General features: G+C 38.5%; 1 protein-coding gene across 6 annotated transcripts in view; it reads left to right on the forward strand.

Moving 5' to 3' along the window:
- The window catches only part of MYLK (myosin light chain kinase), a 187,910-nt gene that overhangs the window by 158,147 nt on the left and 13,717 nt on the right, over positions 1-16,046 (forward strand). For all 6 annotated transcript variants that reach the window (XM_071746633.1, XM_071746635.1, XM_071746637.1 and 3 more), the window contains 6 exons: positions 519-821; positions 4,398-4,433; positions 4,532-4,625; positions 5,630-5,833; positions 9,792-10,009; positions 14,839-14,962. In XM_071746633.1, coding sequence (XP_071602734.1) covers positions 519-821; positions 4,398-4,433; positions 4,532-4,625; positions 5,630-5,833; positions 9,792-10,009; positions 14,839-14,962 — 979 coding nt within the window. The remainder of the gene's footprint in view (positions 1-518; positions 822-4,397; positions 4,434-4,531; positions 4,626-5,629; positions 5,834-9,791; positions 10,010-14,838; positions 14,963-16,046) is intronic.

Below are 16,046 nucleotides of genomic sequence, written 5' to 3' on the forward strand. Positions count from 1 at the left end.
GTGTTTCTGTGCCAACAAACTGGTTTTGGTGTCTCTGCTACCCAGGTGTAGTTGGATGAGTGGCACATTCTGAGACTGATAAAGATCAATCGTGGCCCTGAAGTAGGGAGCTGGAGAAAAACTCCTGCCCTAACAGGAGTAAACTCCTAAGGAGGAGCTCACCAAGGAGTGCTTTGCACTACCATGAGAGATCTGATTTCAGTACTTGCAGGTATAGCTGTGACTGGTTTCAGACTCCATAGTTTCTGCAGTGACAGCTGTAAAGGGCTCCAGCATGGCTTAGCAAGATGCCAGGGAACTGAACACCCCATACCGAGGCCCATGTGGGACTGGCATCTCAGCTAATTCAGGTGTGTCTGCTCCTGTTGTTCCTTATCCCTCTAGTACAAACCTCTGAAGTAGAGCAGCCACACAGAAAGAAAAAGGCTATTAGTTAGAGCCAGCAATACTCTGGGTGAAGTTCCTACCTCTGTTCCTCATGACTGCATCTAGCATGCTTTGCCTATGTTTTTTTGCAGACAAACCAGACCCCCCTGCTGGAACACCCTGCGCGTCAGACATACGGAGTTCCTCCCTGACTCTCTCGTGGTATGGCTCCTCTTACGATGGTGGGAGTGCAGTGCAGTCCTACACTGTGGAGATCTGGGACTCAGTGGATAACAAATGGAGAGATCTCACCACCTGCCGCAGCACCTCCTTCAACGTGCAGGACCTGCAGCCTGACCGGGAGTACAAATTCCGTGTGCGAGCTGCTAACGTGTACGGCATCAGTGAGCCCAGTCATGAATCCGAGCTGGTAAAAGTTGGAGAGAAACAAGAAGGTTGGTTTTTAAGTGGAAAACAAGCAAACAAATAAAATCTAAATTCAATTCAGTTATATCTCAACAGTTCCCCAGTGAGGTCAGGCAGCTCAACACACTCCTTCGCATGTGCTTCTGTGCGATGAATGCTTATGCTGGCTCTAAGCGTGCTGAAGTCCCTCCACAGACTTCATGTGGGTCTTTGAGCATAGAAGTTTTGCACGAATCCAGCAGGGAAACTTGGCTTCAGGGATGCCAAAACCCTGCCTTGTGAAAGCAATCAAGGATTTGACTTCTGGCTTGCTGTGAGTGCTGTCTGACAGACTTCTAATTTGGTGCAAGCCCACAGGGAACGGGAGATGAAACTTTTTGTGCATAAATTGCACGTTCAGACCGTGCTCAGTTGGAAAAAAATGTTTGGTGGCTTACCTGAGGTTAATTATTGTTTATACTGGACACACCATGAAAAAACAAGCCATAAACACTACCCCAAATTTGCTTTTGGAAAAAGTAAATGTGTTTGCTGCTCGCCAAGCACTGAATATGCAGCAGAAACTGAATTAGCCTCTCAAACCTAAGCAATAATTCCTGTGCTCGACAAAGCACTTCAGTACTGTTGCCCCTAGTACTCTGATCTTGTGAATTCAAGGAAATCCTACTTACTTTGTTGGTTTTGCAGCATTTGGGTGTTAAAAATATTTTTTAGGGTTTTTGATTACAGTTGCACGTAGTTGTAAAAATATTTTTCAGTACCCTTTGCTTCTTTTTTTTTTGCTTAAGATCTTCTCAAAGGACTTAGGGGAAGAGGTGGAGCATTTTAGAAATTATTTGGCAACTAGCACCAAAATTTTAAACACACACAAAACATACATTTATTTTTTTGTTTTTAATGGATATTGAATGCATATTTTTATGCACACCTGCATCTATCTCTTGTGCAGGATACCTTTGACAGCCATACCACGCCAGAAAGCCCAGACCAAGAATAATGTTTTTTGCCATTTTTCCTGATTTTGGAGAGTAGACTGTGTGTTGCATCTGACCCTTCTTACTTCTGTATCCAGGCCTTTGGAGTGTGAAGTGTCTCACACAGTCCTTGTTTTATTGCCACCACAAGGCAAAATGATAGCAAAGTAGTGCAGCATCACAGAACTGTGTAAGCCTCTCAACAGACATTTCCAAACAAAAGTAAATCATATTTCTCTTCAAGTGCTAACTAAATTGGATGCATTCTGAGAAGTTACTTTGCTCTGTTTTAAAGATTTACAAGCTAATCTAACTCAAGACGCAGCTTCTCGTTAAAGGGGGGAAAATAACACTGAGAGTGGCAGTAAAATTTAAAGGAATCTAGACAGTATTGGCTTTTCATAACAAAATTCCCTGTGTTTGAATGCCCTCTTTCTTTAGTTGCAGGATGAACACCTTCTAAAGTTGGAGACTTGACTCCTCCCTACATTTTTTTTTCCCTAGAGAAAGCACTGCTTGCAATGGATCAAAGCAGACAAGCTACTTTTCTTTTTAAGACTGAGAGTTTTCTCACATAGATTTAATACAAAAAGGCTACAAAGCATATGAATAATTGTGATACATATGAAAAACAAAGCAAAGTTGTTTTAAGAGAAAAGAAAATGTAGTCTGTTTGCAGGAGGGTGGGTTGTCTGGTGGTCTCAGTGCCAGGGCTTCTTGATGCATGACTTTTCAAGTGTGTGAATACAACTGGTGCTTTAATTGAAGCATTGAAAAATGCATCTGTTCAGTACCTCTGGAAGTCAGGACTTTAAGCTGCCATCTATGTAAACACTTAGCTGAGGAACTGGGGATTTTCTGCTGCTGCCAGAAAGACCAATTCCTGATTTTCATCCAGAGGTGTCCAGTGCATATTAGCAATCTCAATATAAATTTAGTGAAGAAAAGCATGGCTAACCTTTCACTTTGCATTTAAAGAAAACAGTTACTAAAATAAGGTTGTAAGTCACAACAGATTAAAGTAGGCATTGCCATGTTTGAGGAAAATTTGGTACCATTGACTCACTTCTGAGAAAGTCTTCAGCACAGCTACTCAGCATTTACCAAGCTCAGATATGTTCCATTTAATCTAATTTAGGCTTCCTCTGGTGGACCAAACTGTTTCTGGTTCACGGCTTCAATATAGTGTTGCAGCAGAACCAGGAACTGACTTCTTTGTCTATTCAGTACTTGGCAGATATTAAGTACTGGCAGTGTGGCTGGGATCAGCTCCTTTATGAAGCCCTTAAAAGGGGAGGAAAATGTGATGTTCTCCTTGCAAGTGTGATTTCTAGCTAAGGAAGGTCTGAGGACAGCTACCCCGAAGTGGGGAGGGCTCACTTCCCTCCCTGCTTCCCTGGAAGTGCTGCAGACCAGCCAGTCTGTGCTGGGACATGCAAGGGCTGCAAATCCAGGGAAAAAAAAAAAGAGATAAGTAACAGATTATGCCCACCTGACTGGCTTTGCTGCCAGCATAAAGACACAGCATTATATGTTGGATGTGAAAAGGTGATGCCCAGCTATCTGTTCAGACTGCACTCTTTTTCTCTTTTTTCTGTTGTGTTTTTTTTTTTCTCATCTGCTGCATATAACTCTATACTTCAAAGCATCCACCAGTGCCCAGAGTTCTGCATCAATGTTTCAGAGCATAACTCTGTTGACACAGTGGGGATAAATCATTTGGTTAGGTTTGTGCTCTATGATGGCCAAGTGCAGCTTCAGCAGGTAAAGGGAGAATTGCAGGTCACTGGGCAGCTGCCTTTGCAGTTTCTCAAATTACTGATCACAGCCAGAGGTCTTAGGAGCAAGCCCAAGCACTGTTAAGTAATATATAACAACATTCCAGCTACAACTCCCTTCCCCTCATACCTGTAGGAAACATAGGGAAGAACACACAAGCCAGTGCTACTGACAGTTTATGCCTACAAAAATTAAAAATAAAAATCAAGACACTCAGGCCAGCTTTTACTCTGTCTTATGTCACTGGGCTTGCCAACATCTCTTTGAATATGCCTGCAAAACCAAAGTGCCATTTTGACCTCTGTGATTTCAGACTTCAGCATGCTCAGGAAAGTGCATGCAGTCCAAATTTTTTAATCATTTTGAGTCTGATTTTTTTTTCTGAATGTTTTGCAGGCAATCTTTTCATGTATAAACTTGCTTTACAGTTGGCTTTACATTAAAACAAAAATGCACAGAAAGGCCATAAAATTACTTTTCATTGAACCAGAACTTGTTATTTATTTTAATATTTTTAATTTCTTCTTTATTTCACTAGGGTGTTTTTTACTTATTAGACTATCTTGAACTGATTCAATATTCTGACTTTTCTAACAGGCAGCTACAATAGTACTGAAAAGGTTATGAACTTGTTTTATAAAGAAATGGTGACCAGATAGTGATTGTGTAGTCAATCATCATGTAGAAGTGGTGAAGATATTTTAATAAGGAAGGTGATGCACAAAATCCCTGACACCTTTTTGCTGCTTAGCCATAGGGCTTACCAGTTGTCCATGTTACTGTGAATATTTTGGCTATCTTATGTGAATCCCTATATAAAATGTTATTCATGTCTTTATATTTTCACCACAGAACTTAAAGAGGATGAAGTGGAGCTCTCTGATGATGGTAAGAGGTTCATACTTTAATGTGGAAAAATACAAGTATGTGTTTTTAATTGATGTTTGAGAGAGGTTTTAATCATGGTTCTTAATACTTATTTGTAGAAGGGAAAGAAACAGAGGTCGAATATCGAACGGTTACTATCAACACTGAACAAAAAGTTTCAGATGTCTATAGTATTGAAGAAAGACTGGGATCGTAAGTAATATATTGTGCTTTCAAAGACAGAGTTTTCATGGCTACAGTCAGCTATAAAGATCATGTGGATTCATTCTTTGACAGTGTCTTGCACTTTCAACACTCCAGCTGGGCTCCTCTGTTGCAGTAAAAATAGATTTTAACGTGCGTTGGCCTCCACTGCAGAAAGATCTCTTATTTCTATTAATAATTTGAAATAGGTACTACATACATCTCTGGCAAGAAAAATGGATCCCACAAATTAATAAAGCTAGAAGATTCTTTTGTTGTTCAGTGTTCTGAAAGCTAGCTGAAAAAAAAAGTACAGCTTGTGTACTTGCATTTCCATTATATCCATTAGAGGTAACAAGATTATCCTGCCCACGGGCTAAACTCTGTGTTGACAGCAGTCATAATCCCAAAAGCTTTCACAGTAGTGCTTAGTGAAGGTCAGTGATTGGCCTGGCTGAGGTTCTCACTGCTCAGACCTTTGGTTATGTGGATTGCATGCCATGATCATCTTTCAGCAATTTGTGCTGCTGGAGGTGCAGAAGGCTGGGGGATCCTGGGTGTTGCCATAAGCAGATCTTGATCAGGGTGTTGTAGAGGTAGAACTGGACATCTACAGCACTGTGAAGTAATAGGACTGAAGCTTCTAGCATTCAGGTTCTGATTTCACCTGTATCTTGTATTCTGTACCTGAGATGTCACCTATCTGCTGCCCCTTCTGAACTATAGAAAGCTGTGTGCAGAAAAACTTGGGTTGCATGAATTAAACCCTGGTAGGAGGCCATTTTTTTCAACCCTCTTATATAAAACATGCTAATTGGAATTGCAGAGTATCTCTAAACATGGTATTCACATAAAAGTTCTTGCAGATTACTCTGCACAAAATCACTACAGAGCAGTACTCGGTATGAGGACATTTTAATTTCAGAACAGAGTGGCTGCACTGCACTGTTTAGTTATATGTTGTTATTCATATCTTGCAAAACCTTTTTATGAAAATAATTATATATTTTCAGGGGGAAATTTGGACAAGTCTTTAGGCTTGTTGAAAAGAAGAATGGAAAAGTTTGGGCAGGAAAATTTTTCAAAGCCTATTCTGCTAAGGAAAAAGAAAACATAAGAGATGAAATCAGCATCATGAATTGTCTACATCATCCAAAACTTGTCCAATGTGTAGATGCCTTTGAAGAAAAAGCCAACATTGTTATGGTCTTGGAAATGTAAGTATAAAGCAGATCACATTAACAAAGCTAATAATGTTTAAACTAATTGTGCATACTAAATAGCAGCTTAGACATAGGACTGTCAAAAGCTTCAGCATCTGCAGGGCCTGGATGGTTTTCACATCTTGCAAGTTTTTACAGTTATTTATCCAGTTTGTTTAAACTGTGTAAGTGAATTTGTGTTGTATGTCTAAAAAATCAGTGAAGATGTGTTACAGGTTTTATTGTCTAGTTTGTTTGCTTTTTAATCAAGTACATGTGGTGTTTCTCTGCAGCTCATTCTTTTATTGCCAACTTGGGAAGGGAGAGAAAAAAAGTTAGCTGCAATTTCTGCTTGCATTAAAAACTTATTTATGGGGGAGAAAAAGTATTTTTCTCTTTAGGCACTTCTAAAGATCTAATGAAGAAGCTTGTGTCAAATTTCATTTCAACACTGTTAAAGTTGTCTCCTGCAGAGAATTGAATGTTGGTGCACAGCAGACAGTAGGAGAGAAAGCCATGTTTGAGAATACAAACTTCTAAACTACATTCTAAAAAAATATTTCAATTTCCATGAAAAAAATCATCCAGGCAAATTTATAGTACCCAAGAGGTATTTGGATCACTTCAGTTTCCATTATATGCTATATTCAGTTTTCATATTTTAAGAGACTTTAAAGGATTTTTTTCCTGTAACAATATAAATAGTCTGATTGCAAAACATTAATTATAATAAGAGAGTGCTGTATGAAAAATCTAATGGATGTTCTAAATCCAGATCAATAGATGCAAAAAGATTGGTTACGCTCTTTCCCAAAAAAAAAAAAAACCCTAATTAAACACGAATTGATCCACCCCTACTGTCAATACACTGATTCTCCATTCTACACTTGTAGAAAGGAATTTCTCCTTTACTTGAAAGTCATTGCACTCTTTGTGCAAAGTTGTATAGTTAAGTAAAGCTGAATTTGAAGACAGTCTGTGGTGCTTTTTTGGCCTCCCAGAAATTGTTCAGCCTGGGCTACTTATGCTACTCCATTGTGGAAAGCAGGAGAAGAGCATCCCAGAGCTGTGACTTGGGCACCTTTGTATTTAAAGATAGCAAATAATTATTTCCAGAAAGAAAAGAAGGCTCCAAATAAGTTCCTGCACCAGAATTTATTATAAGCAAATAATCTTCACAACATGGGATGGAAAGTAATTGCCAGACTTAAAAAATATAATAATCAACTTTTTCTTCAGTGGTAAATGCCTGCTTGGTGTGAATCCCATCCTTGTGACAGTAGTAGCTGGAAAGAAAATGAAATTTTGATCTGTGTTGATGTTTTTCTCAAAAAATCACATCAGTCACTGTTTTACTGCCACATCCACTTCATGTGCTGTCTGCCACAAGGAGAAGGAGGATTTTTTGCTGGCTGGAATTGCTGAATAAGATAAAAATTGTTAGAAGCAATGAGACTTTATGTCTCTTCTGCTTGCTTGGCACTTGCCTGGATTGTGTGTAAACTACTATTGCACTTGTATATTTCAGAAACTGGATCTCTATTATGCAACCTTGGAACTTTTATGCAAGAAGGTGTTTTTATTTTTAGATTCAGCAGTTGAGCAAGTGGATGACAGTAAAGGAAGGGAGCCCTACTTAGCTTGGAATTGGGAGCTGGCAGACCGAATGGAAAACAAGGAAATGTATAAAGAGTTTTGAATAATATGTGGCTCTACACTCCTTTAGTTCCCCCCTGCCAGCAAAGAGGTTTTATTTTTATTCAAAATATGGAAAAGTGCAATCCAATTAGGAAGGATTTTTGTTGACCAGTCTAGTTAGGATGTGATTTTGGTTTGGGATGGCCACCTTTTCTGGCTTTTGAACCCCCACACTGAAAATTCCATAGTGAAAGGAGGCACAGGAGGAGGGTTCTTGGCAGGCAGCAGCAGCCTCTCCCTGTACTGAGATCCTTGTGAGACACCTTCCTGCTAGGTGTGCTGCTGTCCTCTGTACTGCCAGATGTCACCCAGGTGACACAGCCCCAGCGTGGCAACTGCACCTCTCTTGATAGACAATCACTTAAGCTAATTATTAAGCTAATATTTCTTTGCAGTCAAAGAAGTTGTGGGAAAGCCTTCAAAAATTCTTAGTATCCAAGCTCTTCTTGTTATTCCCTTCAGAGGCTAAGTGCATGGATTTTGAATAAAACAAACTCGTCTGCCATCAGTTTTCTTATAAACCAGATTTTAGCAGTGACTGGAATTCAGCAGCTCCTCCACACCACTCCAATTAGAGCCATACATGAGGAGCACCTTCGGATATTTTCTTCCTGATAGTCATCCTATGTTTTTTGTTTTAATTTTATTCCCATATCTTTCATATATTTTTTGAACTTCATTGTCTCTCCTATTATTATTTGTCATGCCACTATTTTACATTGTTTGATTTCAGGTTTATAATCAATTTGTTAATTTTTAGTATTAATTTTAAAAAATGGCCTCTTGTAAAAATAAGCTGCTTTTATCTGTGTTAAATAGTCAAAAAACAACTGTTAATTTTTAGTAGTAGGATGGTTATCATTAGGAATGGCAGATTGCTCCAGTTATAAAAATTTTGCATGCAGATGTTTCCATAAACACCTCTGTACAGGTTAGTGTCTTACTGAAGTAACAAGATACTAGATCCCTAACTTATCAGAGCTGTTTATGCAGCAGCTCTAGCCATATTATTTGATTTTTTGTATAAATGTGCTATAGTCTAGAGTAATCTCTCAGTTTATCAAGCATATTCTAGTCTTACTATATTCATGTTAATAGGAAACTGCAGTAGCATTTCTGATTATAAATTTTTAGGAAACCTTATAGCCAAAGCAATAAATGTGCCCAGAACTCCGGATGTTTCCATTTCAGTTTAGTACATGAGAAATATATATTCCTATATCTTGACAATGTGCAAACACTGCAAGGCCAGTTTTCACTTGTGTATTTTTTTTCTGTAACTGAAACATGCAATTACACTTGGCAATAAGCATGAATGCTGCAAAATATTAAGCCATATAAAGACCATGGAGGGTTTAATTTAGACCAGATTTTTAAAAGCAAAGCTGCTCTTTGCCATTTGCTCCTTTTTCATGGGTCATTCACTCACCACTTTATTAAATTTAGGTTAAAAATGTACCACTTTAGTTCCAAAACCAGTTCAATCAAGGAGTTTCTATCCTGCAAAGACCAATTATTTCGCATCTGAAATAAGGATACAAATGAAACTGACCTACAAGGAGTGTAGGCTAAAGCTAAAAATAACCATCACTGACTGCATTGTGGGCTATATCCTTGTCCTTTCATAGCTAATGAGGAAATTCCCTCTGAGCTCACTCGGGTCAGTAATTTACCCTTTGAGCTTTGCATTAAAATTAAGCAGATCATTTGAATTCTTCCTTCTTCAGCCTTTCTTTGTCACGCTCTCTTCCCAAATTTTTGCTAATCTGCTAGAAGTTTTCTCTTCTTTTCCTGGGCCCCATCTCATGTATTTTAGTTTATTTCTGAATTCTGTTATCTGCACTTATCTGTGAAGGAGCACAGGGGGGAAGGAAGTGGTAAGAAACCACATGAGCTCAGTCTGGAGCAGTTTTATAAACCTACATCAGAGGGGTGAAGAATACATGGCAAACACTTTACTGCCAGGTGCAGGTAGCTGAATCCTGAAGGCAGGATGATAATCCAGTTACATTCCTACTGCATGGAAGAACATTATGAGTGTTCCACAGTCCTAACTTGGGAAAGAGATTCAGAATATAAAACTGTATTGTTTTATACCACATACATGAGGTGATTCTTCCTATATGATCCTTGTATAGAAAATGCCATTACAAAATGTAGATTGCATCCTGAAGTGACTCTTGCAAGCTTAAACTCTCTGTATTTGTGTAAATAGCTTGATCATACCCAAAATTAAAAAGCTACAGAAGTCCTTTTTTTATTCTGTCTTCTGTAGGGTTTCTGGAGGAGAACTCTTTGAACGAATCATTGATGAAGACTTTGAACTGACAGAGAGAGAGTGCATTAAATACATGAAGCAGATTTCAGAAGGAGTTGAGTACATCCATAAGCAGGGCATTGTTCACTTGGATTTGAAACCAGAGAACATCATGTGTGTCAACAAGACTGGTACAAGTATCAAACTCATTGACTTTGGACTTGCAAGAAGATTAGGTAATGACTTTTCTGCCTTTTTCAGTATGACATGGGGAAAAGGGTTGGGCAGGCAGAAATTCATACTTGCTGTTACATTCTTTCATGTATGAAGAGTAAATAGACTTGTTTCATATAAACAGTTCTAGTTTTAGGAAAAAATAGAAAAGGGGAAAATAAGACATTCAAGGAGGCGGAGAGTAGGGCACCTCACCTTCAAGAGGAGTTTTCAGTCAAATGTATACAATTTACCTATATATGTCTAGGGCTGAGTATCCCTGCAAACTGCAGGATAAAATACCCAGTAGTAATGTTAACAAACTACAGGAAACCTTAACACACTAATTTTCTAACTGTAAAAAATAAAACAAAACGTTTGTCTTCATGAATACTACAAAACCTTGAAACTTTTGTAACAGCAGGAGTGAAAGCAGTGTTCTAAAACTTTTAAATATGGATAATTACATTCAATTCACACTTCCCCACTAGTTTTATAATTTCTTATCCTAAACAGCAGCATACTGCTGAACATGTTAATCATGGGAGGAATTCTGTAAAGAGCTGTATTTTGCTCATGTTCAAAATTATTTATTAAAAATAAACCAATGGGCTTGGGGTGGGAGGGATAGAGAGAAGTTCAAATTGACAAGCTCCTCCTTTTCCTAAGTTGTTGTCAGCTGCTTCCTATCATTCATTTTTTACTAAGTTTTCCAACATGCTCTGCAATTTGAAATCTAAAGACCTTGAAGAATTCTTGTCTTCATATTGCTCTGTGTTAAACCAGCTCTAAAAAACAGCCTTCCTGTTGTGTTAGTTTTAGGCAAAACCAGCATCACACACTGATCTTTTTTTTATCTTGTATTTTCACAAGAGAAAAAAAAATCATACTAGGACTGAAAAGGAGCCAAAATACTCTATGAACCTGTTATACTGGGTGAAATTAAATTTGTGTCTCTTTCTACTAATAGATTGATCAGGACAACTCATATGAATTGGTGCTCTCTAGAGAGGCCCACAACAAGATTCTTCTTTGTAATCTTTTGCCTTCCTTCTTTAAATGAAATTGTATTTAATACTGATTAAAAACTAGAGCAATGATTTTTGTAAGAGTACAGTTTGGAAATACAACGTTCCAGATTTTATCTGCCTGCATGCTGCTCATACTACTTCTTTTGACACTCAAGTAACAAACTACCACATGTCCAAGAATAAAATTTTACTGAAATAAATTTTACTGAAACAAGCCAAAAAATGTTGAATGACTAGGACAAGAGATCTGGTTTTCAGATTTTTAGGTATTATATGAAAGGGTATTATATGAATCTTGATCACATGGACACTGTGAACTCAGAAATGTGGCATTTATTTCATTCATTGGAAAAAGAGGTTGATGCCATTTATGTTCCTTCACCAGGATGGAGCCAATAGTTTTCTGGGAGCATGAACTTATTGCTATTGTCATTGTTGAGGAAGCAGATGAACTGTTCCAGTGCTGAAGGTTTTGTTATCAGGAGTGTGAGAAAGACTTAATTCCATGACATTCCAGCTGTCAGCCTGAAAACTCTTAATGTGCTGCTGGAGTGGATTTCATGGAGCGATATAATATACCCACAAAATGGCCTTTGTATAGGAATTTCTTTAAATACCTTTTTAACTTTAAAGCACAATTAAACTCACATTTAGAAAAGGAAGATCCTGCTTTAGTAGCCTGCTCATACCCAAAAGCTTTTCTGTTTTTTTGTTGATCTTGTGGCACCAATGTCTACTGCACAGCTGACAGTGAGCTGCTGCAGTCATGCTGTATGTGGTACATCTCCAACCTATAAATAACTTTTCTTGATGTGGAAGGGTGAGAGCAATGAGGACTGACACTGATTTTGATTTTACACTGCTGTACCTTCTTTTGGCTTAATAAGCTGCTGATTCTTGCAAAGTTACATTATAGGTGTTTGCTGTTTCTTTCATCAGCTTCTCATTCTGCGTAACTCGGTGTGTGGGGCATTTCCCTAGGAAGAGAAAGAGCCCCCTGTTCCATGCCCATATAGCACAAGCACTGTGTTAATCATGAAGGCATTCGTAACATTTGGTCTGAGTCTTCCAAAAGTAGAAAACAATTTCTGATGCTTCATTTACTTACAAAAATTACTAAAGCCACTTTTCACTCTCTTTGGTTGTTGTCTTCTGTGGTACACAGGGGGCACTTTCCTCCACTCTGTTCCTTCAAGCTTTGAGATTTTGAAATTGGCTGACAAATGGACTTTGGCCTCTAGAGATGTGGGGCTGGACCCCTCATCCTGTGGACCTGACCCTGACTGAGCAGAAACCACCCAGCCAAGGGATTGCTGAAGGGACAAGTGCCTGATTTTGCACTTCAGCTTCTGACATTTACTCTTTTTGTAGCTGGTGCAAGCTAATGCCTCTAAATATCCAATGTTCTGATCAGTTTTAAAGAAATTAAGACCAGCTCATTCTGCAGTCATCTTCTGCAGCTAATTAGTTCTCTTGCACTGTCAAGAAATGCCAGAGCTGCAGTGGGATATTTTCCTGACCTTTTTTGGTGTGCTGAGGAATACATGTAGAAAATCATTTAAGATAAACTTCTTAAGGAGAAAAGAGAATGGTTTTTGAGTCATGTAAAGATTTTTTTTTTAAATCAGTGGATTATACACAGTGTCTGCAACAGTTTGCAGCTAACTTGTCATCTTTCTATCTGAAATAAGGGGTATTCAAACACAGATCCTACTTGTGTAATAACCTTGTAAACATCTGGGTAAAGACTTGACATATTATTGCATAGAAAAGGTCTTATTACTTTAATTTTATTTTTTCTTTTATACACAGACAATGCTGTATCAGATGTTTCACACTGTATGCTTGCATTCAAGTACCATGTTTTTAAAAAAAAACACAATGTTTCTCTGACCTGTGGGCAGCACATTTCATACACCAGCCTTTTCCATACACAGCAGCTCGTGGTAGTTTACACAGTGCACAGAAAAGCCTCCAAACTTGGATATGAAATTCTGAGCTGGAGACTTGGAGGATCATGATGAAGCTTTTAGAAAAATGGATTCCTTGTGGCAATTTTCAGTAAGTTTTCAAAAGGACAGTTGGAAAAAAATGTAGGTGTTGACCTAATGAACAAGGCAAATGGGAAGATGGGATCCCATTTGTGCTTTCTCACTCCTCTTTGCCACTGCAGAGAGCACGTTGCCCTTGTTTTAGGTTAAGTCAGTTTAGACTGGATATTAGGAAAAGGAATCTACTTTCTGGCATAAGAAAACTCTGTTTATGTGAGTATGGGGATGTTGTGGAACAGCTTGTGGATGTGCTTTTTAAAGGTTAGACATCTGGCAGCAAGGTTTTGAAGCTGGTGAACTTGCATGGGAGGATTTAGGTGATTTCCTGAGGCTGCTCCCAGAGGTTACTCACAATGTCATTTTACTGTGCCTAATCTGGATGTTCCACTTGCATATAAGATAAACACAGTGCAATGAATCTCACTTAAGAAAAATACTGATTGCTCAGGCACATGTGCAAACAGGACAACTTGGCAACCTAAGTCCAAGCCTGTTTCAAACCAAAAGCGGTTTATTTCCTTACATTTTTATACTTATATACTAAAAAGTTTTCATTGGAATTGTTTTATTTTCCCTAATCCTTAATGTATTCTCTACTTCCCTTCCTTGCTGACCTTGCTTATTCTTTGCTTCTTCTCCCCATCCTATTTAGAATGAGCATTGATGAAAAAGAACCCACTGAGATTTGCTTAATAATTTCCATCTAAATGACTTGTATTGTGTTTCACCCTATGGCTGAAAGTTAAGACACATCACTCATAGCTGCACAATGGGAGCATAAGCTGGGTTCTGGATAGGTTGTGATTCTGCCTTCCTCACTGTATCTTCCATTAGAGCAGTACCAGTGGGTCAGCATGAGAAAAATGAAGAGGAGGTTAATGTTTCCCATGACCTCATTCTTTCACCTCACATTGCAGAACCTTTGGTGTACATAATTTTAAAAGCATCCTCACTGTGTTTAAGCAGAGCTAAATATAGGACACCTGTGCTACAGGCCAGATGAGAAAAAGTTTGAAGTGGCAGCTGCTGAGTAAGAATTTGTGGTTCCCCTTCACCTCTTTGGAGCTCCACAGGTCTGCTGGTGAGCAACCTGGCTCTGAGAGCAGGCTCAGCCCCAGTTTTATTGGCAAGGTAGAGAGCTGACAGATGCACATCATCTGCTTTTTTTCTGGTTTTGCCACTGACCTGTGCCACTTCAAATCTGGAAGGAATGCAACCCAGTATTGATTTTATTTTCCATTAAAACTATAAAAAATGTGTTGGAGTAAAACATTTATTTGTTCTTATTCTAATTTCATCACTATTGCTTCCTTTACCATAAAATACAGACCCCTGAGCTTTGATAATCCTTAGGTAATTCATAAGAACTTCAATTTCTGACACTGGAATCCTGAATCCTCTTGTGCAGCTGCTAAAGTGATGGAGACTGAAACATTTTTGTATTTCAGGACATCCAAATCTGAATTAAAGACTGCAAGTTCTCCTCTTTCTTAGACTCAGTCTTGTGGAAACTCCTTGCAAGAGGAACCTTCTTACTACTTACTTCTTGTACAGTGCTGTGTGCTTGCAGATGGTTAATAAGTAATTGTTTATTGCTTTATATGTGTCAGCTAAGAAAATAGCTGTTTGGGCATAATTTATTTTTTGTTATAAGGATCTTTAACAAAACCACAAATATGAGGGCAAAATTGGGTTTCCCGTCACTGGGAAATAATTGTTTTTAAAAACCTGCATGCAGCAGCTTATGGTTTCTTCTTTCATTCTTCACAGAAAATGCAGGTTCTCTGAAAGTTCTCTTTGGGACACCTGAGTTTGTGGCTCCAGAAGTTATAAACTATGAACCTATTGGATATGAAACAGATATGTGGAGTATAGGAGTTATCTGCTACATTTTGTGAGTACCTTTTTTATTCTTAACATAAATCCTGACTGTTGCTGAACATACAAAATATCCCTCAGCCTATGAATTCTCCTCCATTTTTCAGGCCTTTTGTATTCTAATTAGCAGCTCCAGCATGCTTAATAAAAGTTCTCTGTTCTCTGAAGGGTGTAAATGGTAAACTGCAGGACCAGCAGTTCTGGAAATTCAATCAATTAGTGCTGTACATCTTACATCATAAACCAGCAACGCTTCATCTCATTTAAGAAGACAATGTCATCATATTATTATTCCCAAGAGAGAAAATAAAATCTTTGTGAAGTTTTAGGGTCTTCTTATTCAGATTGTTTCACTCGTGGGACAGAAGAAAATATCCCAGCATTACCACATCTGTTCATGGGGCATTTTATTTTATTACTAAGCACAAACCACTGGATAAATACATTTTGTAATCAGCGGGGATCAAGCTCATGGAAATATTTTAGAGGGCGGTTGGCTGCAGCTCTTGGTTACATATTTCAGTGTTTGATTTAATCTTTATGTGTGAATTGATAGAATGTGATTAGGACCTTCAGTGGGTCTGGAGAAATGTATATGGGAATAGGATTTCCATGCCTAGAACATCAAATGATCTTCTTCCAACTGTGACTTTGTCCATCTGATGCCTTACACACACATGAACAGTGAAGCTCCATTTGGAGCATGGTTCTTTCTCCCTTGATCCAGTTTCAATAGTAAGTAAATGGCTGATCTGCTGTGCCAGATACCAAGAGAAATATCTTCTCTCAATATCTTTCTTCTTTAAAGAGTCGAGTCTCCTCCACTCTGGCAACCCTCTTCCTTGTCACCTGGCAGCGCACAGCTGTTTGCTCAGTCTGTCACTCTCTCTGCCTTGTCAGCCTATGCTTGTTCTCATTGTCTTCTCCTTTCCAAACTAAGCAACATTATTTTCCTCCTCATCCTGTGCAGAAGCTACTACATCAACTCTCTTACTCCCAGCCAAGGCTCCGAATATTTCTGTTATCTTCTGTTGCTTCTGTGAAGCATACCACACTCTTCAAGGTCACGTTGCTCTGCCGGTTTATTTACAGGACCTTCA

This window comes from Heliangelus exortis, chromosome 6, assembly GCF_036169615.1.
Source record: "Heliangelus exortis chromosome 6, bHelExo1.hap1, whole genome shotgun sequence".
Classification (NCBI taxonomy): Eukaryota; Metazoa; Chordata; class Aves; order Apodiformes; family Trochilidae; genus Heliangelus; species Heliangelus exortis.